The sequence below is a fragment of the Salvelinus alpinus genome, chromosome 7 (assembly GCF_045679555.1).
Source record: "Salvelinus alpinus chromosome 7, SLU_Salpinus.1, whole genome shotgun sequence".
Taxonomy (NCBI): domain Eukaryota; kingdom Metazoa; phylum Chordata; class Actinopteri; order Salmoniformes; family Salmonidae; genus Salvelinus; species Salvelinus alpinus.
In genome coordinates this window covers 66,759,969-66,786,121 of record NC_092092.1, presented here as the reverse complement: position 1 = coordinate 66,786,121, position 26,153 = coordinate 66,759,969, and the positions used below count along the sequence as shown (strand labels likewise).

The window sequence follows — 26,153 nt, the reverse complement described above, 5'->3', positions numbered from 1 at the left end:
ACTCTTCGAATAAGTGTTCCAAAAGAGTTCTTCGGTTGTCCCCATAGGATAATCCATTTTGGTTTTGTTTCCAGAATGGTTCTACCTGGTTCTACCTTTCAGGTTCTACATAGCACCTTCTTTTCTAAGAGTGTAGATGAAGAGTGACATACAGGTGAGTTCCCAGAGTGACAGGCCACAGTAGGGCTGAATATTTTCCCGGTATTTTATAAATGTTCCATTCCGAGAATAAATACCTTTTCTACCAGGAAGTGTCATTTTAAAGTATACAAAGCACATAAATATAAGCCTAATGATAGTGCCTTTATCCTATATATAGCCTATGACAACGTTTCCCAAACTCAGTTCTTGGACTCCAAGAGCTAGGGAGTGTTTTTTAAAGAGAGAGCGCAGGTTTATTGCGCAAGAGACAGAGGCTATAAGTTAGAAGCTTATGCATAGTCCATCATTCATTAGCTAAATATAAGGCTAATACTACAGTGGGGAGAACAAGTATTTGATACACTGCCGATTTTGCAGGTTTTCCTACTTACAAAGCATGTAGAGGTCTGTAATTTTTATCATAGGTACACTTCAACTGTGAGAGACGGAATCTAAAACAAAAATCCAGAAAATCACATTGTATGACTTTTAAATAATTAATTTGCATTTTATTGCATGACATAAGTATTTGATCACCTACCAACCAGTAAGAATTCCGGCTCTCACAGACCTGTTAGTTTTTCTTTAAGAAGCCCTCCTGTTCTCCACTCATTACCTGTATTAACTGCACCTGTTTGAACTCGTTACCTGTATAAAAGACACCTGTCCACACACTCAATCAAACAGATTCCAACCTCTCCACAATGGCCAAGACCAAAGAGCTGTGTAAGGACATCAGGGATAAAATTGTAGACCTGCACAAGGCTGGGATGGGCTACAGGACAATAGGCAAGCAGCTTGGTGAGAAGGAAACAACTGTTGGCGCAATTATTAGAAAATGGAAGAAGTTCAAGATGACGGTCAATCACCCTCGGTCTGGGGCTCCATGCAAGATTTCACCTCGTGGGGCATCAATGATCATGAGGAAGGTGAGGGATCAGCCCAGAACTACACGGCAGGACCTGGTCAATGACCTGAAGAGAGCTGGGACCACAGTCTCAAAGAAAACCATTAGTAACACACTACGCCGTCATGGATTAAAATCCTGCAGCGCACGCAAGGTCCCCCTGCTTAAGCCAGTGCATGTCCAGGCCTGTCTGAAGTTTGCCAATGACCATCTGGATGATCCAGAGGAGGAATGGGAGAAGGTCATGTGGTCTGATGAGACAAAAATAGAGCTTTTTGGTCTAACTCCACTCGCCGTGTTTGGAGGAAGAAGAAGTATGAGTACAACCCCAAGAACACCATCCCAACCGTGAAGCATGGAGGTGTAAACATCATTCTTTGGGGATGCTTTTCTGCAAAGGGGACAGGACGACTGCACCGTATTGAGGGGAGGATGGATGGGGCCATGTATCGCGAGATCTTGGCCAACAACCTCCTTCCCTCAGTAAGAGCATTGAAGATGGGTCGTGGCTGGGTCTTCCAGCATGACAACGACACGAAACACACAGCCATGGCAACTAAGGAGTGGCTCCGTAAGAAGCATCTCAAGGTCCTGGAGTGGCCTAGCCAGTCTCCAGACCTGAACCCAATAGAAAATCTTTGGAGGGAGCTGAAAGTCCGTATTGCCCAGCGACAGCCCCGAAACCTGAAGGATCTGGAGAAGATCTGTAGGGAGGAGTGGGCCAAAATCCCTGCTGCAGTGTGTGCAAACCTAGTCAAGAACTACAGGAAACGTATGATCTCTGTAATTGCAAACAAAGGTTTCTGTACCAAATATTAAGTTCTGCTTTTCTGATGTATCAAATACTTATGTCATGCAATAAAATGCAAATGAATTACTTAAATATCATACAATGTGATTTTCTGGATTTTTGTTTTAGATTCCTTCTCTCACAGTTGAAGTGTACCTATGATAAAAATTACAGACCTCTACATGCTTTGTAAGTAGGAAAACCTGCAAAATCGGCAGTGTATCAAATACTTGTTCTCCCCACTGTACATTTAATTGATTTCATGAAATAGGTAGGCTAGGACATCTACACTAAGTGTACAAAACATTAGGAACACCTGCTCTTTCCATGACATAGACTGACTGACCAGGTGAATCGAGGTGAAAGCTAAGATCCCTTATTGATGTCACTTGTTAAATCAACTTCAATCAGTGTAGATGAAGGGGAGGAGACAGGTTAAAGAAGGATTTGTAAGCCTTGAGACAGTTGAGACATGGATTCTGTATGTGTGTCATTCAGAGGGGGAATGGGCAAGACACATTTAAGTTGTTCTGAGGGCAAAAGGGGGTGCAACTCAATATTAGGAAGGTATATACAGTGCATGTTTTCCTCATCAATCTACACACAATACCACATAATGACAAAGACAACAGGTTTTTAACAGTTTTTGCTCATTAAAAAAAATATAAAACTGAAATATCAAATAACAAAGTACTCAGTACTTTGTTGAAGCACCTTTGGCAGTGATTACAGCCTTGAGTCTTCTTGCATACAACCTTGGCACATAGTTTCTCCCATTCTTCTCCCATATCTCCCAGAGATATTCCATCAGGTTCAAGTCCGGGATCTGGCTGGGCCACTCAAGGACATTACGAGACTTGTCCCGAAGCCACTCCTGCGTTGTCTTGGCTGTGTGCTTCAAGCGGTCTGAATACTTTCAGAAGGCACTGTACTAATACAGTGGAAATTACAATACAAGATATATAAAATGGCTGAGTATATTCACAGTCCCATTTGTGCATTAAGGTGTTATTTTATATTGTTTTTATTGCTAGTTTGAGTTACCTGGGGTGGCAGAGAGTTCCATGCAGTCATGGATAAATTTAATTCTGTGCATTTCCCAGCCTCTGTTCTGGACCTGGGGACTTTGAAGAGACCTCTGGTTGCATGTATTGTACCGAAGAGTGTCCAAACTGTGTGCCAACTGCTTGAACAGACAGTTTGGCACTTTCAACACTTCAATTATTATAATTTTTAAGAACAAATTATTATTTACAATGACGGCCTAGGAACAGTGGGTTAACTGCCTGGTTCAGTGGCAGAACGACAGATTTTTACCTTGTCAGCTCGGGGATTCGATCCACTAACCTTTCGGTTACTGACCCAACGCTCTAACCACTAGGCTACCTGCCGCTCCCATCAATACCTCGCACAAAGACCAATAGTGAAGCAGTTTCAGCACCACAATGGACGTAACTCGAATCTGTCTTAATGTGAGTTCTACACAGCAAAGCCATTGGTTAGGCATCACATAAAAAATGTTTTGATCAGCTAGGGCAGAGCAGGCTGGGGCTCATGCTTGGAATATCCGTTACAGTGTGTAATGCAGCCTAGTTGAATTTACACCATCCCAGCAGCTATCTTAGAAATACAATGTTGCTCTCTGCTTCTCCGAGCATGCACTTCGTAGCCTATAGCCTATGTATCATTTGATTGAGACCACACTAAATAGCTTTTAGGCACACTTTTTATTGCACGCCCAGCAGAGAATCAGAGATGAGGGACAGCATCGGGCACACTATATAACCTAATAAGCAAATCATTCTAAAACACTGAGCAATATAGACATTTCATTAATTGCAAATTGCATGACCCTCCCCTGGACGAGATAAAAAAAATACTAAACCCTCCACTTGACTGAAATTGAAATGACCCTCCCCCATTTTCCTCCATGTCTCCATTACGCACATTTACATCCATCTCTAAATTAGACCATTTCATCCACTTGTAAAAACACAACATCGCTATCAAAAAATATGATTGGAGATATGGACTACCCTGCTAGCATACAGTCAGTGCTCTGCCTGTCCTTTCCAACCTCCTTGCTCTGCTTGCTCAGCCTGTCCGGTTCTTGAGAGTTTTTCGCTTTAACTCACTCCACCTGACGGCCATATTGCCGGTTGCCCGGCAACTGTTATTTTACATCATCACCCTCCCAGAGGGTTCCATATTTGACAGGTTCACATAACTCAGCCGCTCGGTCGCTCGTTCGGGGGAAGTGCGTAGTCCTCTACTGGTTTCCGTGACGTCTACAGTACTACCGTTGCCAGAGGCGCTGGAGAGGCTGCATTGGTTTATGACTGGAAGTCAGTCGCCATAGTGATGCTTCATTGGCTGGTACCAAACACACCCCAGCCTCCTCAGCCATACAAGCGTATCAGTGAGTATCCCAGACTCCCTGTTATAACCCTGCACTAAAGCCCTTCCAGCATCTCTTTCCCGGGATAAATAAGAGAACGTGGTCATTTATAAAAAAATATATATATATTTTTATGAAATGCATGACGTGAAATGGAACTGTTAAATTATTTGCAATGTCTAAATATGGCTTCTCTAAGGCCTTCTCTCTGCTCTCTGCATGATCAATCATCAATGCTCAGGGTGGGGACAGACATCCCATCTCAGTATGGAGTGCAGTTCACAATACATGTAGACCTATCATCTCATCATGGTAACTTTTTTCTTGTGACAGGTAGGCCTAAATTTTCAGCAGCATATGCTACAGTAATATAAGGACTGAATGCGCTTCTAATTTACACATCTCCATCTGGAGATCATTTTCTATTTGTAAAGATATATATTTTTAATTGCAGCTGCAGAGTTTTAAAAGTCTATCACTCGAATATCGCTGCTTTAAATCAGGGGTGTCAAACTCATTCCATGGAGGGCCTAGTGTCTGCGGGTTTTTGTTTTTTCCTTCAATTAAGACCTTGACAACCAGGTGTGGGGAGTTCCTTACTAATTACTGACCTTATTTCATCAATCAAGTACATTGGGGGAGCAAAAACCAGCAGACACTCAGCCCTGAGTTTAGCACATTTGCTTTGTGAGCACACTCTTGCAGTCTTTCTCTCTCTTCATCAATTCCATTCAAACTGCATCCAAGATAGATAATCCTCTTCAAGATTGATATACAGTGCATTCAGAAAGTATTCAGACCCCTTCCCTTTTTCCACATGTTGTTACGTTACAGCCTTATTCTAAAATGGATTAAATACACATTTTTACTCATCAATCTACACACAACGACATAGTGAAACCAGGTTTTTAGAAATGTTTTAAAATGTATTATTTACATAAGTATTCAGACCCTTTGCTGTGAGACTTGAAATTGAGCTCAGGTGCATCCTGTTTCCATTGATCATCCTTGAGATGTTTCTACAACATGATTGGAGTCCACATGTGGTAAATTCAATTGTTTGGACATGATTTGGAAAGGCACCCACCTGTCTATTTAAGGTCCCACAGAGCTGAAACCAAGCCATTAGGTTGAAGGAATTGTCTGTAGAGCTCAGAGACAGGATTGTGTTGTGGCACAGATCTGGGGGAGGGTACCAAAAAATGTCTGCAGCATTGAAGGTCCCAAAGAACACAGTAGCCTCCATCATTCTTAAATGAAAGAGGTTTAGAACCACCAAGACTCTTCGTAGAGCTGGCCGCCCAGCCAAACTGAGCAATCGGGGGAGAAAGGCCTTGGTCAGAGAGGTGACCATGAACCCAAACAGAACTCCAGAGATCACCTGTGGAGATGGGAGAACCTTCCAGAAGGACAACAATCTGTGCAGCACTCCACCAATCAGGCCTTAATGGTAGAGTGGCCAGACAGAAGCCACTCCTCAGCAAAAGGCACCTACCTGACAGCCTGTTTAGAGTTTACCAAAAGGCACCTAAAGGACTCTCATACCATGAGAAACAAGAATCTCTGGTCTGATGAAACCAAGATTGAACTCTTTGGCCTGAATGCCAAGCGTCACGCCTGGAGGAAACCTGACACAATCCCTAAGGTGAAGCATGGGGGTGGCAGCATCATGCTGTGGGGATGTTTTTCAGCGGCAGAGATGGGAGAGTAGTCAGGATCGAGGCAAAGATGAATGGAGCAAAGTACAGAGAGATCCTTGATGAAAACCTGCTCCAGAGCACTCAGGACCTCAGACTGGTGCGAAGGTTCACCTTCCAACAGGACGACTCAAAGCACACAGCAAAGGCAACACAAGAGTGACTTCGGGACAAGTATCTGAATGTCCTTGATTGGCCCAGCCAGAGCCCAGACGTGAACCCAATGGAACATCTCTGGACAGACTAGCTGGGAAATAGTTGAAAATAGCTGTGCAACAACGCTCCCTATCCAACCTGACAGAGCTTGAGAGGATCTGCAGAGAAGGTGCTTCATCAAAGTATAGGGTCTGAATACATACAGTTGAAGTCGGAAGTTTACATACACTTACATTTTTCCAACACTTGTTTACAGACAGATTATTTCACTTATAATTCACTGTATCACAATTCCAGTGGGTCAGAAATTCACATACACTAAGTTGACTGTGCCTTTAAACAGCTTGAAAAATTCCAGAAAGTGGCTTTAGAAGCTTCTGATAGGCTAATTGACATAATTTGGCTTTAGAAGCTTCTGATAGGCTAAGAGAGTCAATTGGAGGTGTACGTGTGGATGTATTTCAAGGCCTACCTTCAAACTCAGTGCCTCTTTGCTTGACATCATGGGAAAATCAAAAGAAATCAGCCAAGACCTCAAAAAAATATTGTAGACCTTCACAAGTCTGGTTCATCTTTGAGAGCCAATTTCAAATGCCTGAAGGGTACCATGTTCATCTGTACAAACAGTAGTACGCAAGTATAAACACCATGGGACCACGCAACCGTCATACCGCTCAGGAAGGAGACGCATTCTGTCTCCTAGAGATGAACGTACTTTGGTGCGAAATGTGCAAATCAATCCCAGAACAACAGCAAAGGACCTTGTGAAGATGCTGGAGGAAACAGGTACAAAAGTATCTATATCCACAGTAAAACAAGTCCTATATCGGCATAACCTGAAAGGCCGCTCAGCAAGGAAGAAGCCACTGCTCCAAAACCGCCATAAAAAAGCCAGACTACATTTTGAAACTGCACATGGGGACAAAGATCATACTTTTTGGAGAAATGTCCTCTGGTCTGAACTGTTTGGCCATGATGACCATCGTTATGTTTGGAGGAAAAAGGGGGAGGCTTGCAAGCCGAAGAACACCATCCCAACCATGAAGCATGGGGGTGGCAGCATCATGTTGTTGGGGTGCCTTGCTGCAGGAGTGACTGGTGCACTTCACAAAATAGGTGGCATCATGAGGAGGAAAATTACGTGGATATATTGAAGCAACATCTCAAGACATCAGTCATGAAGTTAAAGCTTGGTTCCAAATGAGTCTTCCAAATGGACAATGACCCCAAACATGCTTCCAAAGTTGTGGCAAAATGGCTTAAGGACAACAAAGTCAAGGTATTGGAGTGGCCATTACAAAGCCCTGACCTCAATCCCATAGAAAATGTGTGGCCAGAACTGAAAAAGCGTGTGCAAGCAAGGAGGCCTACAAACCTGACTCAGTTACACCAGCTCTGTCACTAGAAATGGGCCAAAATTCACCCAACTTATTGTGGGAAGCTTGTGGAAGGCTACCCAAAACGTTTGACCCAAGTTAAACAATTTAAAGGCAATGCTACCAAATACTAATTGAGTGTATGTAAACTTCTGACCCACTGGGAATGTGATGAAAGAAATAAAAGCTGAAAAAAATAATTCTCTCTACTATTATTATGACATTTCACATCTTAAAATAAAGTGGTGATCCTAACTGACCTAAGACAGGGAATTTTCCTCGGATTAAATGTCAGGAAATGTGAAAAACTGAGTTTAAATGTATTTGGATAAGGTGTATGTAAACTTCAGACTGTTTGTATGTATGTAACAATATGTACATTTAAATGTGATATTTTGGGGGGTATTGTGGAGTATTGGGGTATTGTGTGTAGATTGATGAGGGAAAAAGCTATTTAGTCAATATTAGAATAAGGCTGTAATGTAACAAAATGTGGAAAAGGTCAAAGGGCCTGAATACTTGCCGAAGGCCCTGTAGATGTTGTGTGCATGTACTGATATGTAGGCTATGTGTGACGTTTTAAATGTGTGTATTTCAGTCCTTGACTAATAATGTTCTGTACTATGTATTATGTCATGTTTCATGTGGACCCCAGGAAGAGGAGCCAATGCCTTTGCAGCGGCTAATGGGGATCCTAATAAATACCAAATACCAAACTTGAAGCAGCAGCTCTGGCACAAACAATCAGAAATAGGCAGCTCATGTTGCTGACAATAGGCATAATTAATTTCAACCGTCTTCATTTTAATTCGACTTTACTAACAACAACAACAGGGCTTTGTGTTGGAGCCTATTTCTTCCTTTTTAAGAAATAAGAGGTAGGCCTACCTGTTTGACAGAATAAATTATCCTATAGGCTGCTATATCCATACATTTGTCCGTCAATTCCTCCACCCACCATGCACTCTTTATATAGCCTACTTCTGTGTCAGTGAAGGGCTGTTAAGTTAAATTAAAACCAAGACTCAAATTGAGGGGATATGAGAGTGTATGCCATAGGCCTACTTTTTATTAAAGAAAATGGCCATCCATTTTCATTTCAGAGAGGTCCGATTTTCTCCAGGTAACCCTTATTATAAATACCCTACAGTTCTTTAGCATTTGGTAAAGCCTCAACCCTTTCTACAGTGCCTTTAGAAAGTATTCACACCCCTTTACTTTTTACACATTGTGTTCTGTTACAGGCTGAATTTAAAATGGATTACATTGAGATTGTGTGTCACTGGCCTACACATAACACCTCATAATAAGTGGAGTTATGTTTTTAGAAATGTTTACAAATTAATAAAAATGTAAAGCTGAAATGTCTTGAGTCAATCTCTGTACTCCACACATACAATTATCTGTATGGTCCCTCAGTCGAGCAGGGAATTTCAAACAGAGATTCAACCACAAAAACCAGGAAGGTTTTCCAATGCCTCGCAAAGAAGGGCACCTATTGGTAGATGGACATTGAATATCACTTTGAGCATGATGAAGTCATACATTACACTTTGGATGGTGTATCAATACACCCAGTTACTACAAGATACAGGCGTCCTTTCTAACTCAGTTGCCGGAGAGGAAGGAAACTGCTCAGGGATTTCAGCATGAGGCCAATGGTTTAAAACAGTTACAGAGTTTAATGGCTGTGATAGTAAAAAACTGAGGATGGATCAACAACATTGTGGTTACTCCACAATACTAACCTAATTGACAGAGTGACCAGAAGGAAGGAGTTTTTCAGGATAAAAAAATAAACGAAAGGGAGCTAGGCACAGGCAAAGTCCTAGACCTCAATTTGATTTTGTCTGGTTTCCACCAGACACTGTGAGATGAATTGAACTTTCAGCAGGACAATAACCTAAAACACAAGGCAAAATATACACTGGAGTTGCTTACCAAGACATAATTGAATGTTCCTGGGTGGCCGAGTTACAGTTTTGACTTAAATTGGCTTGAAAATCTATGGCAAGATGTGAAAATGACTGTCTAGCAATGATCAACAACCAACTTGACAGAACTTGAATAATTTTTTTAAGAATAATGTGCAAATATTTTATAATCCAAGTGTGCAAAGCTATTAGAGACTTACCCAGAAAGACTCACAGCTGTAATCGCTGTCAAAGGTGATTCGAACATGTATTGACGCAGGGGTGTAAATACTTACATATGTAAACAAGATATTTCGGTATTTCATTTTCAATCAATTTGCCCCCCCAAAAATATATGTTTTCACTTTGTCATTATGAGGTACTGTGTGTAGATGGGTGATGAAAAAAATTGAAAATGGAATCCATTTTGAATTCAGGCTTTAACAGTATAAAATGTGGAATAAGAGGAATTAATATTTTCTAAAGGCACTGTACCTCTTCCAATTCAATTAGCTAGAAAAAAGTGAATAATGACAACATTTGTTTTGTTTTGTGTGAATACAGTGATAGCGATAAAACACAAAAATAGAGACACTTTCTAATTGAGCGAGGCATCTACAAGGACAACCCACCGGCCCTGCTTCGGTTGGGTCATTATAATTGAAGCAATGCATTCTAAAATAAATCACACGCATCGCACGCTCGCCTTTGGCAAAACTGAGTTTGTAGGAGAGAGAGAGAGGTCTTGTCTACACTTGACACTTACATCCGACTTCTGCTATCAGAATACGAATATCGCATTGAAAAGACTGGTCTAGATGCACAAACGTTGCTTTGTGGGTTGATTGTGTTCAGATCTAGCTGACCACTTTAGAAGGATTTCTCCTCAGTCTGGATGCAATTGGTGTGTGACGTCATCAGCACTCCTCCCACAAGTCTCCAGAAAACGTGTGTTTTGGGGCCGAGAGGCACCTTTTAATTATAAAGTTGGAGGAAATACATTCCTAGCGTGTGAGGAACATGTTTGCTGGCCTCATAAATGCAAACCAGCTAGCTAGTATTTAGAAAACATTTTTTTTGGGGGGGGCTAGAGTTTGCAATCCCTTTAGCGTTGCTTGCTAGCTACAGAGGTTAGCTGGCTAGTTAGCAACAGTAGTTAGCTACTGCCATCAGTTGTTGTGTTGTTATCATATTTTGCAAAATGCATACTTGCATTTGAATATAGTGTCGGAAAGGGAATCCAGACACACTGTGGATACGGTAGACACATTTAAATGTAGGTGTAGATGCATGACGCGTTCGGAATTCCATGAACAGAACTCTATGGTCAGAATACTAAAGCTGCATGAACAGTCTAGACGCAGCCAGAGAGACCGCTGCCATGTGGAGTCAAAGCCATGCCGCTGGATCGAGAGAGATGTGGACGGAGTAGTCACTCACGGCCTTGACTCAGGAGTCACTCAAAGCAGCCTGAGAGATTCCAACGCCGCCACAGCCTTTTCAAATCCTTGCACTCTGAACTGCTGCCTCTTTAGCAAGCCTCTCTAAGTTTACTCACTCACTCGCCGGCTGAAACATCAAAAGCCAGGATTTCAGGAGAGATTTTTTTGATTTTATATCAGAATGTCTTCTCCTTCGTTGGGGTTACTGCCATCAGAATGTTTAAGATTGTCTAAGATGTGAAGTGCCTTACGAATGACACTTGTCATCCCTTGGAAATAAGCTAAAGGACCAGACAGAGATACCAAGCTCCAATTCACTGTTATTGACAAGCACTTAAATTCACTGTTATATGGACCACTTAAAAAAAGTGTCCCAACCTCCTAAGTGCATATCTGAAAAAGAGAGAATATTATTTTTTCTCATACTGTCTCCAACCCAGTTTTTTAAGGTGATTCTCTTGCATGGTGTCAGGTTCACAGTTTACCTCCCCACTGAAGCACTGACAGATCAGAAACGGTTGACCCTCTGAGCTACAGATGTCTGATTACATTCATCAACTAGAGGAAAATGAAGAGCAGGAACACATTTTTGTATCCTTATCTATTTCAATTAGACATAATTTTGATCTGAAATTTAACGGGTTTAGATATTCATCCGTGCAGATGTCAAGTTTACAAACATAATATAATTATTACATTGTAATGCTATTTATTTACATTGTAATGCCTTTTATTTTCTAAATTATAATAAGACTAATATAATGTATTCACATACTACATTCTCAAGGTTAGCTTTGTATAGTTGTTCCGGTAACACTGTACATTATGTTGTCCCTATTACTATGTAATAACTGTAGTAACAACATAGTAGTTACATAGGAATTGCTTTGCAATTACATGGTAACAGTATTTAGCGGTATCGTTTATTACATAAGTGGAATGAAAAAGGTGACAGGACTCATTTTAGGTGCCAGTACCTACATTCCAGATTGATAGATTTAGGTGTGTTTCCTATCCTATCCTTGAAACGTGTTTGTTTTTCCCATCTCCTATATATTTAATACAAACAAGTACATGACAGTATTACCTCTAGCACAGAGAAAATACAGAATTTGTGACATTTCATTATACACATCTACTTCAGTGTTTCCCAACTCCAGTCCTTGAGTACCTGCAACAGCACACAATGATTCAACTCATTGAGGGCTTGATGATTAGTTGACAAGTTGAATCAGGTGTGCTTGTCCAGGGCTATAACTAAAATGTGTACTGTTGGAGGTCCTCAAGGACTGGAGCTGGAAAACACAAATATACTCCAAGAAATGACAATCTGCTAAACCAAGAGGTTAAAAGTCAGTCTGAATGATTGACAGGTGAGATGATCAGTTTTTACCATATTTATTGGTATGAGGATTCAAAAATAGATAAAGCTTCTAAGTGAAGGTACAGCCAGTGAAAGAGTAGATATGAGACCTGGCCTTCCTCATAATCCACAAACACCCCCACCTTCTGGGGCTTCTGTCTCAGGGAGAGATTATAAGGGAGGGGTAGGCTGTACAATTATTCCAATCCAGTCCGACCATCCAGAGTCCATCCTCAGGGAACAGTTGTGGCACCCCCTTCCTGTTGATGGACTCTTTGGCCACTCCTAGCCTCCACTTAGTATTTCCCTTCTCTGTCACCTCATAGTAGAATCTCCCTGAGGAGAAGCTCTCCTTTTCCAGGACATAGGGAGGTTTATTAAACCTCTTTGGGTTGTCAGGGAGATTCTGTTGTCTGTCTCCACATCTTCAGACAGGATGAGATAGAAATATGCTGTATCATGGTCTAAAGTAGGGTTCCACAACTGGCGGACCACGGCTAAATTTGTCCCGTGGGTGGTTTTATTTGGCCCCACTAGTTTTCTAAGTAAAAACATTTTATATATTTTTTGGGGTGATTTTGAATTTTCAGTGTTGGACATTAAAGACTGTAAAAACACCAGGAAATCAGCTCCAAGTGATTTTAATTTTGGAAATGTATTCCCTAGTATCCCCATGCATAATAGAGACACCTGATCATATACAAATGTAAGCAAGGTTTGAAATGATTATGTTCATGTGCGCAACTTTCACTGGGGATGGGGGGGACCCCACATCCTGAAATGACATTTTTGGCCACCCCAGGTTTATCATTGGAATGTGATACAAAACGAGGCAGCAGTGTGCTGTAGGAGCATGTGGACCCCTCAGAGTGGTCGGGTAGGCTGTTAAGAATGTGTATATCCAAAAATACTAATTATGTTCCCCCCACTTCTAAAACCTAATTTGTGCCCCTGATTATGTTTTAGTAAAATATTATATCTGTTCTGGATTATTGTGGTCAATTTAGAGTCTACAAATGATTTGTAATTATGTTACGACCATCCGCTCGAGAAAAAATTCATCCCACGGCTGAATCTAGTTGATGATCCCTGGTCTAGAGTCATCCACTGCTGCATCCTCTTCAGCTCGATGTCAATCAACTTCTCCACCCCTGTATTGTATTTCTCCTCAAGCTCAGAAAATGCTCTCCTCACCATCGTCTGCAGCTGATACACATACGCCATCAAAGCTTTCCTCACATCCCCCCCACTGAGAACAAAGTGAACACCAATCCCATACCAATCCTTGGGGAGCTGTGGAGGTGGTCCTCAGTGTGATGGAGCTGTGGAGGTGGTCCTCAGTGTGATGGATCTTGTGGAGGAGGTGGAGATGGTCCTCAGTGTGATGGAGCTGTGGAGGAGGTGGATGTGGTCCTTGGCGTTATGGTTATGTGGAGGAGGTAAAGTTGGTCCTCAGTGTTATGGTAATGTCGAGTAGATGGTTCTCAGTGTGATGGAGCTGTGGAGGAGGTGGTCCTCAGTGTTATGGTAATGTGGAGGAGGTGGATGTGGTCCTCAGTGTGATGGATCTGTGGAGGAGGTGGAGGTGTACCTTAGTGTTATGGTAATGTGGAGGAGGTGGATGTGGTCCTCAGTGTGATGGAGCTGTGGAGGTGGTCTTCAGTGTGATGGAGCTGTGGAGGTGGTCCTCAGTGTGATGGAGCTGTGGAGAAGGTGGATGTGGTCCTCAGTGTGATGGTAATGTGGAGGAGGTGGATGTGGTCCTCAGTGTGATGGAGGTGGAGGTGGTCCTTAGTGTTATGGTAATGTGGAAGAGGTGGAGGTGGTCCTTTGTGTTATGGTAATGTGGAGGAGGTGGAGGTGGTCCTCAGTGTGGTGGAGGTGGTCCTTAGTGTTATGGTAATGTAGAGGAGGTGGATGTGGTCCTCAGTGTGATGGAGGTGGAGGTGGTCCTTAGTGTTATGGTAATGTAGAGGAGGTGGATGTGGTCCTCAGTGTGATGGAGGTGGAGGTGGTCCTTAGTGTTATGGTAATGTGGAGGAGGTGGAGGTGGTCATTTGTGTTATGGTCATGTGGAGGAGGTGGATGTGGTCCTCAGTGTGATGGAGCTGTGGAGGAGGTGGTCCTCAGTGTGATGGTAATGTGGAGGAGGTGGATGTGGTCCTCTGTGTGATGGAGCTGTGGAGGAGGTGGTCCTCAGTGTGATGGTAATGTGGAGGAGGTGGATGTGGTCCTCCGTGTGATGGAGCTGTGGAGGAGGTGGTCCTCAGTGTGATGGTATGTGGAGGAAGTGGAAACACAGGGATAACTCAGGAAATACACTGGGGAAAATAAGCGACACCTGGAGGGGGTGGAGACAATCACAAGGACAGGTGAAACAGATACCCACAGGAATAGGAGACTGAGTGTAGTTTTGTGTCCAGATTTCTGAAGAGCAGGTTAGAGTTTGTTTCCTTGCTAAACTTTACTTTCTTTAATTTCACCAAATCGACGTTACAGAGATTACTAAGCCCCTCCCTATCCCAGACAAACTATTGTGTGTGTGTGTGTGTGTGTGTGTGTGTGTGTGTGTGTGTGTGTGTGTGTGTGTGTGTGTGTGTGTGTGTGTGTGTGTGTGTGTGTGTGTGTGTGTGTGTGTGTGTGTGTGTGTGCGCACGCTGGTACATGCCATTGGCTTGGACTAGTGTAAGAGTGGGGGTTGTGCCTGTTTGCCTGCTCATGGCCTGGGCGTATGTGTGACTTTCATGTTGAGGACCTCTTTGCGGGAGTGGGGTAGGCAGGAGGGGCGTAGGTCTAATCTTAGGGGGCCTAAATGGGGTGTGGGCATGGTTGACTTGGGGGGGTGTTGATTGGTTGGGGTGTGAATGGTAGTGCTGTGGACTGGATGTAGGTCCTCTCTGCGTGGGTCCTCTCTGTGTAGCTCCGGTGGGGAGTCTTTCTCTCTCTCTGATGCAACAGGTCAGGATGCTGTCGATGGTGCAGCTGTAGAACGTTTTGAGGATCTAGGGACCCATGCCAAATCTTTTCAGTCTCTTGAGGGGGACTCTCTCTCGTGCTCTCTTCCCCACTATCTTGGTGTGTTTGGACCATGATAGTTTGTTGGTGATGGGGACACCAAGGAACTTAAAACTCTTGACCCGCTCCACTACAGCCCCATCGATGTGAATGGGGGCGTGTTCGGCCCTCCTTTTCCTGTAGTCCACGATTACACAGTCCTTGTTCCACTTATGTAATAACCGATAGCGCTAAACCCTATTACCATGTAATTACAAAGCAATTCCTATGTAACTGCTATGTTGTTACTACAGTTATTATTGTGTAGTTACATAGTAATAGGGACAACTCAATGTACTGGGTTACCATTGTTTTCAATAGAATGGCTCCAGACCTGTTCTTCCATGTATGAGTAGGGCTGGGCGATATATATCGTGAATACCGGTATACTGCTATTGATCCACATACCGTTATGGATTATTACAACATCGTCTATAAAGGTATTTTTATACAGTGCTAAGTAAATGAAAAGTTCAACAAATTGGACAACCTAAGTTTGGTTGAAAATAAAACCGTCAGAATGGAGAAAGCCTATTAAAATCACTTATATATTATATTTTGGCCATATCGCCCAACCCTATGTATGAGTGTTAAAATAGATCAACAGCAAAAGTCACAGCCGAGGGATAGATGTATTCATTAACCAGCACACGAGATGGTCATTCTTGTCTCCTGTAGATGTTCTATTTAGAGAGCATGTCCTGCTAGCACCGCGGCCACACACACCAGGCCCAGCTTGAATAATGACTGGTACTTCTCCCTGCGTGACATAGTCTGCCACTATGAATCGGCTGCTGCTCTCTCTCTCTCTCTCTCTCTCTCTCTCTCTCTCTCTCTCTCTCTCTCTCTCTCTCTCTCTCTCTCTCTCTCTCTCTCTCTCTCTCTCTCTTTCTGTCTGCCTCTCAGCCATGTTGCCTTGCAAACTGTTGTTGTGACAGCCTGGGTCCTTTACTGTGACCACTGTCTATAGATCAGATTATTTTATGGCTTGTAGTGTATAGTACACTCTAATATCAACTGAAGACATCAATATCCAATTATAGTTTTCCCCCTCATCTGTCAGAGATAGCCTGAACCAGGGCTCTCCAACCCTGTTCCTGGAGAGCTACCCTCCTCTAGGTTTTTGCTTGATTAGGGTTGGAAACTTGGGAAGGACCCATAAGTAATAATTTCACTGTTAGTTTACACCTATGGTTTACGAAGCATTTGACAAATACAATTTATTTATTTATCTATTTTGATTTGATTTGAAGTAAACTCAGCAAAAATAGAAACATCCTCTCACTGTCAACTGTGTTTATTTTCAGAAAACTTAACATGTGTAAATATTTGTATGAACATAACAAGATTCAACAACTGAGACATAAACTGAACAAGTTCCACAGACATGTGACTAACAGAAATTGAATAATGTGTCCCTGAACAAAGGGGGGGTCAAAATCAAAAGTAACAGTCAGTATCTGGTGTGGCCACCAGCTGCATAAAGTACTGCAGGGCATCTCCTCCTCATGGACTGCACCAGATTTGCCAGTTCTTTCTGTGAGATGTTACCCCACTCTTCCACCAAGGCACCTGCAAGTTCCCGGACATTTCTGGGGGGAATGGCTCTAGCCCTCACCCTCCGGTCTAACAGGTCCCAGACGTGCTCAATGGGATTGAGATCTGGGCTCTTCGCTGGCCATGGCAGAACACTGACATTCCTGTTTTGCAGGAAACCACGCACAGAACGAGCAGTATGGCTGGTGGCATTGTCATGCTGGAGGGTCATGTCAGGATGAGCCTGCAGGAAGGGTACCACATGAGGGAGGAGGATGTCTTCCCTGTAACGCACAGCGTTGAGAATGTCTGCAATGACAACAAGCTCAGTCTGATGATGCTGTTACACACCGCCCCAGACCCTCCACCTCCAAATCGATCCCGCTCCAGAGCACAGGCCTCGGTGTAACGCTCATTCCTTCGATGATAAACGCGAATTTGACTATCATCCCTGGTGAGACAAAACCGCAACACGTCAGTGAAGAGCACTTTTTGCCAGTCCTGTCTGGTCCAGCGACGGTGGGTTTGTGCCCATAGAAGATATTGTTGCCAGTGATGTCTGGTGAGGACCTGCCTTACAACAGGCCTACAAGCCCTCAGTCCAGCCTCTCTCAGCCTATTGCAGACATTCTAAGCACTGATGGAGGGATTGTGCATTCCTGGTGTAACTCGGGCAGTTGTTGTTGCCATCCTGTACCTGTCCCGCAGGTGTGATGTTCGGATGTACCGATCCTGTGCAGGTGTTATTACACGTGGTCTGCCACTGCGAGGACGATCAGCTGTCCGTCCTGTCTCCCTGTAGCACTGTCTTAGGCGTCTCACATTGCAATTTATTTCCCTGGCCACATCTGCAGTCCTCATGCCTCCTTGCGGCATCCCTAAGGCACGTTCACGCAGATGAGCAGGGACCCTGGTCATCTTTCTTTTGGTGTTTTTCAGAGTCAGTAGAAAGGCCTCTTTAGTGTCCTAAGTTTTCATAACTGTGACCTTAATTGCCTACCATCTGTAAGCTGTTAGTGTCTTGACGACCATTCCACAGATGCATGTCCATTAATTGTTTATGGTTCATTGATTCCCTGACCTGTCAATGTTTTTAATTTGCTGTTTTTGATATTGTTATACTCTTGTGAATTCAATGGTTTTTACTAGATTACTTGTAGTTTTTCATGTCTGTCTGTAATTTTTGTAATGACTTGGTGCTGCCTATCTTGGCCAGGACGCTCTTGAAAAAGAGATTTTAAATCTCAATGAGCCCTTCCTGGTTAAATAAAGGTTAAATAAAATAAATAAATAAATTGAACAAGCATGGGAAACAGTGTTTAAACCCTTTACAATGAAGATCTGTGAAGTTATTTGGAGTTTTACGAATTATCTTTGAAAGACAGGGTCCTGAAAAAAAGGTTAATTTTTTTTCTGAGCTTACTAGAATTTTTTTTACGGTGATGTTAATGATTTAATGTTAATGATTTAACAGCAAATACTTTTGTTGAAAGAAATGTGGCAAACATGTAAAATATGGATGTGGACACCTGCTTGTCGAACATCTCATTCTGAAATCATGGGAATGGAGTTGGTCGCCCCTTTGCTGCCATAATAGCCTCCACTCTTCTGGGAAGGCTTTACACTTATCGCGTTTCAAGTAAGAACCAACTGCAGACTGTGTTGAAGAAACAATGTTTATTACAGCAACGGGCAGACAAACGACAGGTCAAGACAGGCAGAGGTCGATAATCCAGAGTAGTGGGGTAAAGGCACAGGACGGCAGGTAGACTTAGGGTCAGGGGCAGGCAGAGTGGTCAGGCAGGCGGGTTCAGAGTCAGGACAGGCAAGGGTCAAAACCAGGAGAGTGAGAAAAAGAGAGACTGGGGAAAAGCAGGAGCTGAAACAAAATGCTAGTTGACTTGACAAACAAGACGAACTGGCCACAGACAAACAGAGAACACAGGTATAAGTACCCAGGGGATAATGGGGAAGATGAGCAACACTTGACGGGGGGTGGAGCCAAGCACAATGACAGGTGAAACAGATCAGGGCGTGACACCACGAGATGTTAGAACATTGCTGCAGGGACTTGCTTCCATTCAGCCACAAGAGCATTAGTGAGGTCGGGCACTGACATTGGGCAATTAGGCCTGGCTCGCAGTCGATGAGGTTGAGGTCAGGGCGCTGTGCAGACCAGTCAAGTTCTCCCACACCGGTCTCAACAATCCATTTCTGTATGGACCTCGCTTTGTACACAGGGGCACTGTCATGCTGAAACAGGAAAGGGCCTTCCCCAAACTGTTGCCACAAAGTTGGAATGTCATTGCATGCTGTCGTGTTCTTGTGCTGACGTTCTTTCCAGAGGCAGTTTGGAACTCGGTAGTGATTATTGCAACCAACGACAGTCAACTTTTACACACACATGCTTCAGCACTCGGCGGTCCCGTTCTGTGAGCGTGCGTGGTCTACTAATTCACGGCTGAGCTGTTGCTCCTAGACATTTCCACTTCTCAATAACAGCACTTATAGTTGACCTGGGTAGCACTAGCAGGGCAGAAATTTGACGAACTGACTTGTTGGAAAGGTGGCATCCTATGAAGGTGCCACGCTGAAAGTCACTGGGCTCTTCACTACGGGCCATTCTACTGCTAATGTTTGTCTATGGAGATTGCATGGCTGTGTGCTCAATTTAATACACCTGTCAGTAACGGGTGTGGCTGAAATAACCGGATCCACTAACCTCCGAGGTGGCAGTATCACAGGCCCGGTATCTCATCTATCTGTCCATTTCTGCCCTTCCTGGCTCTGCTCTACGCTCGTTCTCCTCTTGCCAGCCCGGAGGGAGGGAGGGAGGGAGGGAGGGAGGGAGGGAGGGAGGGAGGGAGGGAGGGAGGGAGGGAGGGAGGGAGGGAGGGAGGGAGGGAGGGAGAGAGAGAGAGAGAGAGAGAGGGAGAGAGAGAGAGAGAGGGAGAGAGAGAGAGAGAGAGTGAGAGAAAGAATGAAAAGACTTGTGATGGATAGATAACAGATGATGTCCATATGCATCTTCATCTCTGAGGCTGACAGTTCAACAGTACATCGTAATCCTGTAACGTGTCTGTCTAAGTGCATCGATAGGAGCAGTTGATCTGTGAAACCCTATTACATGAGAGACAATTGTTCATACTGTACTGTCGGATACAGCACATACTATATAACACCACAGGACGATAACCCAGACTCTTAGTGTGATTGAATATCCCTCAGAGATTTCAAGAAATAATCAAAACAATTCATCCCTAGAACGAAGAGTTTCAGGAGATGGTCAGTTTAGAATATTATTCCAGTGTGTGTTTATTTAAACACACAGGTTTTAACCATTGGTCTGTCCTGCCGTCACAGGGGTGCAAGACTAAACAGTTGGTTATCCTTGTTTCACTGTGTTTGGATAGCCCTGTTTGGTTTGGGAGCCATGCTCGGCTGCTTTTAATACATTTAATTTGCAACTCAAAGCCTTGCGAGGGTACAGCCAGCTACCTGCTGCCTCACTGCATCTCACACAAATGAATGGCTTGTGTGTGTGTCCCAGAAGGCAATACTATTGGTGTTCTTGGGGAGCAAATAAGGTTAAAAGGAATTTAGTGAAATACCAAAGTATGTAAGATTGTAATATCATAAGCCAAGAATGTTGTTGTTTACTTCTAGACGTTGATTTGATCATGTATATTATATATACGCCATTTAACAGACACTTTTATCCAAACGACTTACGGTCGTCATGTGTGCAGACATTTACGTTTGGTGGTCCCGGGAATCAAACCCACTACCCTCGTGCTTCAAGCGCCATGCTCTAACCACTGAGCTACAAAGTTGATAACTTCTACTCTGACAAACACGTTCAGCCACACAGCGAGAACCAGTCATTTATGTTGTTTGGATCTGCATGGGGATACCCAAGTACATGGTTTTAATTTGCTATTCTAGGTTATTAGATTTCATTGCCACATTGTGCTACTCTAGATCATTAGATTTCATTGCCACATTGTCTATTCTAGATCATTAGATTTCATTGCCACATTGTGCTACTCTAGATCAGTAGATTTCATTGCCACATTGTCTATTCTAGATCATTAGATTTCATTGCCACATTGTGCTACTCTTGATCATTAGATTTCATTGCCACATTGTCTATTCTAGATCATTAGATTTAATTGTCACATTGTGCTACTCTAGATCATTAGATTTCATTGCTACATTGTGCTACTCTAGATCATTAGATTTCATTGTCACATTGTGCAACTCTAGATCAGTAGATTTCATTGCCACATTGTGCTACTCTAGATCAGTAGATTTCATTGCCACATTGTGCTACTCTAGATCATTAGATTTCATTGACACATTGTGCTACTCCAGATCATTAGATTTCATTGCCACATTGTGCTACTCTAGATCAGTAGATTTCATTGCCACATTGTGCAACTCTAGATCAGTAGATTTCATTGCCACATTGTGCTACTCTAGATCAGTAGATTTCATTGCCACATTGTGCTACTATAGATCATTAGATTTCATTGCCACATTGTGCTACTCTAGATCATTAGATTTTATTGCTACATTGTGCTACTCTAGATCATTAGATTTCATTGGCGCCTTGTTCTACTCTGAAATGTGAGTATCTCTATTAGGCATCAAGCTCAGTCTGACACTTCAGGTGAATAAAGCCAGAAGGGGTTATTTTCATTGACCGTCCGAAGTTCAAAACAGACCTCGGGTTGATAATGATGATTTAAGTGTTGTGTGTGAGAGAGAGAGTGTATGGACTGTAATGGATAAATGAGGAGCAAGCTCGACTGATGTGTGTGTGCAGTGTGTCAAGCTGTGATCTGGTGCATGCTCATTCATATACTGTATGCTCACTGAAAGCAGACGCCCTGTGCAAGCTCACAACCTCTCCAGTAGAGATGCTGGCTCCGTGACTCTCATGTAGAGATGCAGCCATGAGCGTTGCTTGTTTTGAATGTTTACAGTAGGGATGTGTGAGACGTGTGCGTGTGCGTGTGCGTGTGCGTGTGCGTGTGCGTGTGTGTGTGCGTGTGTGTGTGTGTGTGTGTGTGTGTGTGTGGGCATGCTCAGATAGTTGAAAACGGAAGTTTGCATACACGTTAGCCAAATACATTTAAACTCAGTTTTTCACAATTCCTGACATTTAATCCTAGTAAAAATTCCTGTCTGAGTATCTCTGTGTGTGATGTCGTTCTGAGTATCTCTGTGTGTGGTGTCCTTCTGAGTCTCTCTGTCTGTGGTATGTGGTGTCGTTCTGAGTATCTCTGACTGTGGTGTATGGTGTCGTCCTGAGTATCTTTGAATGTGTTTTCGTTCTGAGTATCTCTGTGTGTGGTGTGTGGTTTCGTTTTGAGTATACAGTTGAAGTCGGAAATTTACATACACCTTAGCCAAATAAATTTAAACTCAGTTTTTCACAATTCTTGACATTTAATCATAGTAAAAATTCCCTGTCTTAGGTCAGTTAGGATCACCACTTTATTTTAAGAATGTGAAATGTCAGAATAATAGTAGAGCGAATGATTTATTTCAGCTTTTATTTCTTTCATCACATTCCCAGTGGGTCAGAAGTTTACATATACTCAATTAGTATTTGGTAGCATTGCCTTTAAATTGTTTAACTTGGGTCTAACGTTTCGGGTAGCCTTCCACAAGCTTCCCACAATAAATTGGGTGAATTTTGGCCCATTCCTCCTGCATTCCTCCTGACAGAGCTGGTGCAACTGAGTCAGGTTTGTAGGCCTCCTTGCTCACACATGCTTTTTCAGTTCTGCCCACAAATTTCTATCGGATTGAGGTCAGGGCTTTGTGATGGCCACTCCATCACTCGTACTATTGTTCACTCTTACTACTTACATCACTCATACTATTGTTTGTACAGATGAGCGTGGTACTTTCAGGTGTTTGGAAATTGCTCCCAATGATGAACCAGAATTGTGGAGGTCTACAATTTTTTTTCTGAGGTCTTGGCTGATTTCCTTTGATTTTCCCGTGATGTCAAGCAAAGAGACACTGAGTTTGAAGGTAGGCCTTGAAATACATCCACAGGTACACCTCCAATTGACTCAAATGATGTCAATTAGCCTATCAGAAGCTTCTAAAGCCATGACATCATTTTCTGGAACAGTCAACTTAGTGTATGTAAACTTCTGACCCACTGGAATTGTGATACAGTGAATGATAAGCGAATAATCTGCCTGTAAACAATTGTTGGAAAAATAACTAGTGTCATGCACAAAGCAAAACTATAGTTTGTTAACAAGAAATTTGTGGAGTGGTTAAAAAACAAGTTTTAATGACTCCAACCTAAGTGTATGTAAACTTCTGACTTCAACTGTATACGTTATGTGGCTGACCTGAGTAATGTCTCTCCCTGCAGGAGATGACCCACTCCTGGCCTCCTCCCCTGACTGCCATCCACACTCCAGGCAAGGCTGAGCAAACCCGGTTCCCTATTCCCTCCAAAGTGAGTCCTAAAGCATATAGCCTACAACACTGTACTGTTCATTGAAAACCACATCCAATTTACTACTACTACTACTACTACTACTACTACTACTACTACTACTACTACTACTACTACTACTACTACTACTGCTGCTGCTACTACTACTATTACTACTACTACTACTACCAACATCACTACTATTACTACTACCAATACTACTACTACTAATAATAATACCACTATCACCACTAGTGTTGCTACTACTACTACTACTACTACTACTACTACTGCCACTAATATTATCACTAGTTTTATTAATACTACTACTATTATCATTGCTAATATTACTTTTACTATCACTACTACTTCTAATAATACTACTGATGCTGCTGCTACTACTACTCATATCACTACTACTTCTACTACTACTATCACTACTACTAATACTACCACTACTACTACAAATACTACTACTACTACTATTACTAATATCACTACACCTACTTCTATCACTACTACTACTACTACTACTACTACTACTACTACTGTCTACTTATAATATTACTTCTGCTACCACTACTACTGCTGCTACTACTAGTACTACTATCACTACTACTACTATCACAAATACTACTACTACTACCACTCTTACTAATATCACTAGTACTACTACTACTACTATCACTACTACTACTACTACTACAACTATTACTACTACTACTACTGCTGCTACTAGTACTACTGCTTCTTCTATTAAGCAGTATTTGTTTTGTAAGCAGTAATCACATGATCTGTGTGGCAGTCAGAAGGGAGAACTCATCCAGTAAAAGGGTCTGTATTAAATTGGACCCAAAGCTGTTGTCCTAGTGAGAGCCTGTCAGACTCTGTCACAGTAAAGGACCAGTGAGACACCCATGGCACCAGAGAGAGAGAGATCATTTGTCCCAAATCAAATCAAATCAAATGTATTTATATAGCCCTTCTTACATCAGCTGATATCTCAAAGTGCTGAACAGAAACCCAGCCTAAAACCCCAAACAGCAAGCAATGCAGGTGTAGAAGCACGGTGGCTAGGAAAAAGTCCCTAGAAAGGCCAAAACCTAAGAAGAAACCTAGAGAGGAACCAGGCTATGAGGGGTGGCCAGTCCTCTTCTGGCTGTGCCGGGTGGAGATTATAACAGAACATGGCCAAGATGTTCAAATGTCTTTTCATAGCCGATCATGTCTGGGACAGGTAGCAAGTCCGGTGAACAGGTCAGGGTTCCATAGCCGCAGGCAGAACAGTTGAAACTGGAGCAGCAGCAAGGCCAGGTGGACTGGGGACAGTAAGGAGTCATCATGCCAGGTAGTCCTGAGTCATGGTCCTAGGGCTCAGGTCCTCCGAGAGAGAGAAAGAAAGAGAGAAAAAGAGAATTAGAGAGAGCATACTTAAATTCACACAGGACACCGGATAAGACAGGAGAAGTACTCCAGATATAACAAACTGACCCTAGCCCCCCGACACATAAACTACTGCAGCATAAATACTGGAGGCTCTCTCTCTGTTTCTCGCTATCTCTCTCTCTCTCTCTCTCTCTCTCTCTCTCTCTCTCTCTCTCTCTCTCTCTCTCTCTCTCTCTCTCTCTCTCTCTCTCTCTCTCTCTCTCTCTCTCTCTCTCTCTCTCTCTCTCTCTCTCTCTCTCTCTCTCTCTCTCTCTCTCTCTCTCTCTCTCTCTCTCTCTCTCTCTCTCTCTCTCGCTCCACCTCTCTCCACATCTCTCTCTCTCTCTTTTGGCACCCTATTCCCTACCTTGTGCACTACTTCTGACCAAGGCCCGTAGGACTTCATTTGGCTGGCTGCATACACCTGCCGGATGGACTTTTTAAGAAGAAACTCCTGTCAGCTGACTTTAGCCGCACTGTAATACAGTGTGATTTAGCCCATTGTATAATCCATTGTCCTTCAGCCCATTCCCCCTCTCCTCCGCTAGCTCCATTCCCCCTCTCATCCGCTAGCATCTGTGTCTGTCCTAGCCTTCACATCCTTTCCTCCTCTTCTCTCTGCGGTCGTTCCCTAGCCTCCAATCCTCTGATGCTTCATTTTGCAACTAAAGCCCTTTTCTTTCTGTCTTAATAGGTCTGAAGCTCATAGCTTGACCTGGCTGACATTCCTAATAATAAGCCTGTGTCTATAAATCCTGATTTAATGGTGCCATCTTTTAACTAAGACATGTTGCTGCCTACTCTAGCCCACTCACCGTACTCTGAAACAGGATTTGTGTGCTCTGTCTAATTGTATTAGTGTAAAATCAATTAAGTCCATCAGCTGAGCTATTTCCCTCCCATTTGTTCTCCTGTATCACCTCACTGTGTGCTAATGTATTTCATGCACACTTGTTTTCTTTCTCTCGCTCTCTCTCTTTCTATCTCTCTCTCTCTCTCTCTCTCTTTCTCGCTCGCTCCACCTCTCTCCATCTCTCTCTCTCTCTGTCTCTCTCTCTGTCTCTCTCTGTTTCTCGCTATCTCTCTCTCTCTCTCTCTCTCTCTTTCTCTCTCTCTCTCTCTCTCTCTCTCTCTGCTCAGGAGTCACAACACATACCCTCAGGATGCGCCGGACAAAGTAAGTCTTCTTTACATTCTTCCTACCCACACTCTGATTAAATCAGTCTGAAATGATGTTATTATACCATGTAACAACTGTAGTGCTGTCCATTTAGGAAGAAATGTTATGATGTGTGACATATGGCAGCAAAAGCTACATTTATAATAAGCTCACTCTTGGTCAGGGTTTAATGAAAAACAACACTCTGACATTTAAATGGATATTATTTTGCAGAGCGGTGCAATGTTCCCGTTAACAAGCCTGCAACCAAGTCTGTGCCACAGAAGTCGTGAGTATTCATTTGATTAATTGTTTTGAAAAAGCCTC

The 26,153-nt window shown here is 42.9% G+C and overlaps 1 protein-coding gene across 1 annotated transcript in view; it reads left to right on the top strand.

The window, feature by feature from the left end:
* Positions 1 to 26,153, top strand: part of LOC139581503 (AF4/FMR2 family member 2-like) — a 336,506-nt gene that overhangs the window by 186,682 nt on the left and 123,671 nt on the right. Inside the window, exons 5-7 of the mRNA XM_071411328.1 lie at positions 23,177 to 23,263; positions 25,808 to 25,844; positions 26,061 to 26,115. Of these exons, the coding sequence (XP_071267429.1) occupies positions 23,177 to 23,263; positions 25,808 to 25,844; positions 26,061 to 26,115 (179 nt within the window). The remainder of the gene's footprint in view (positions 1 to 23,176; positions 23,264 to 25,807; positions 25,845 to 26,060; positions 26,116 to 26,153) is intronic.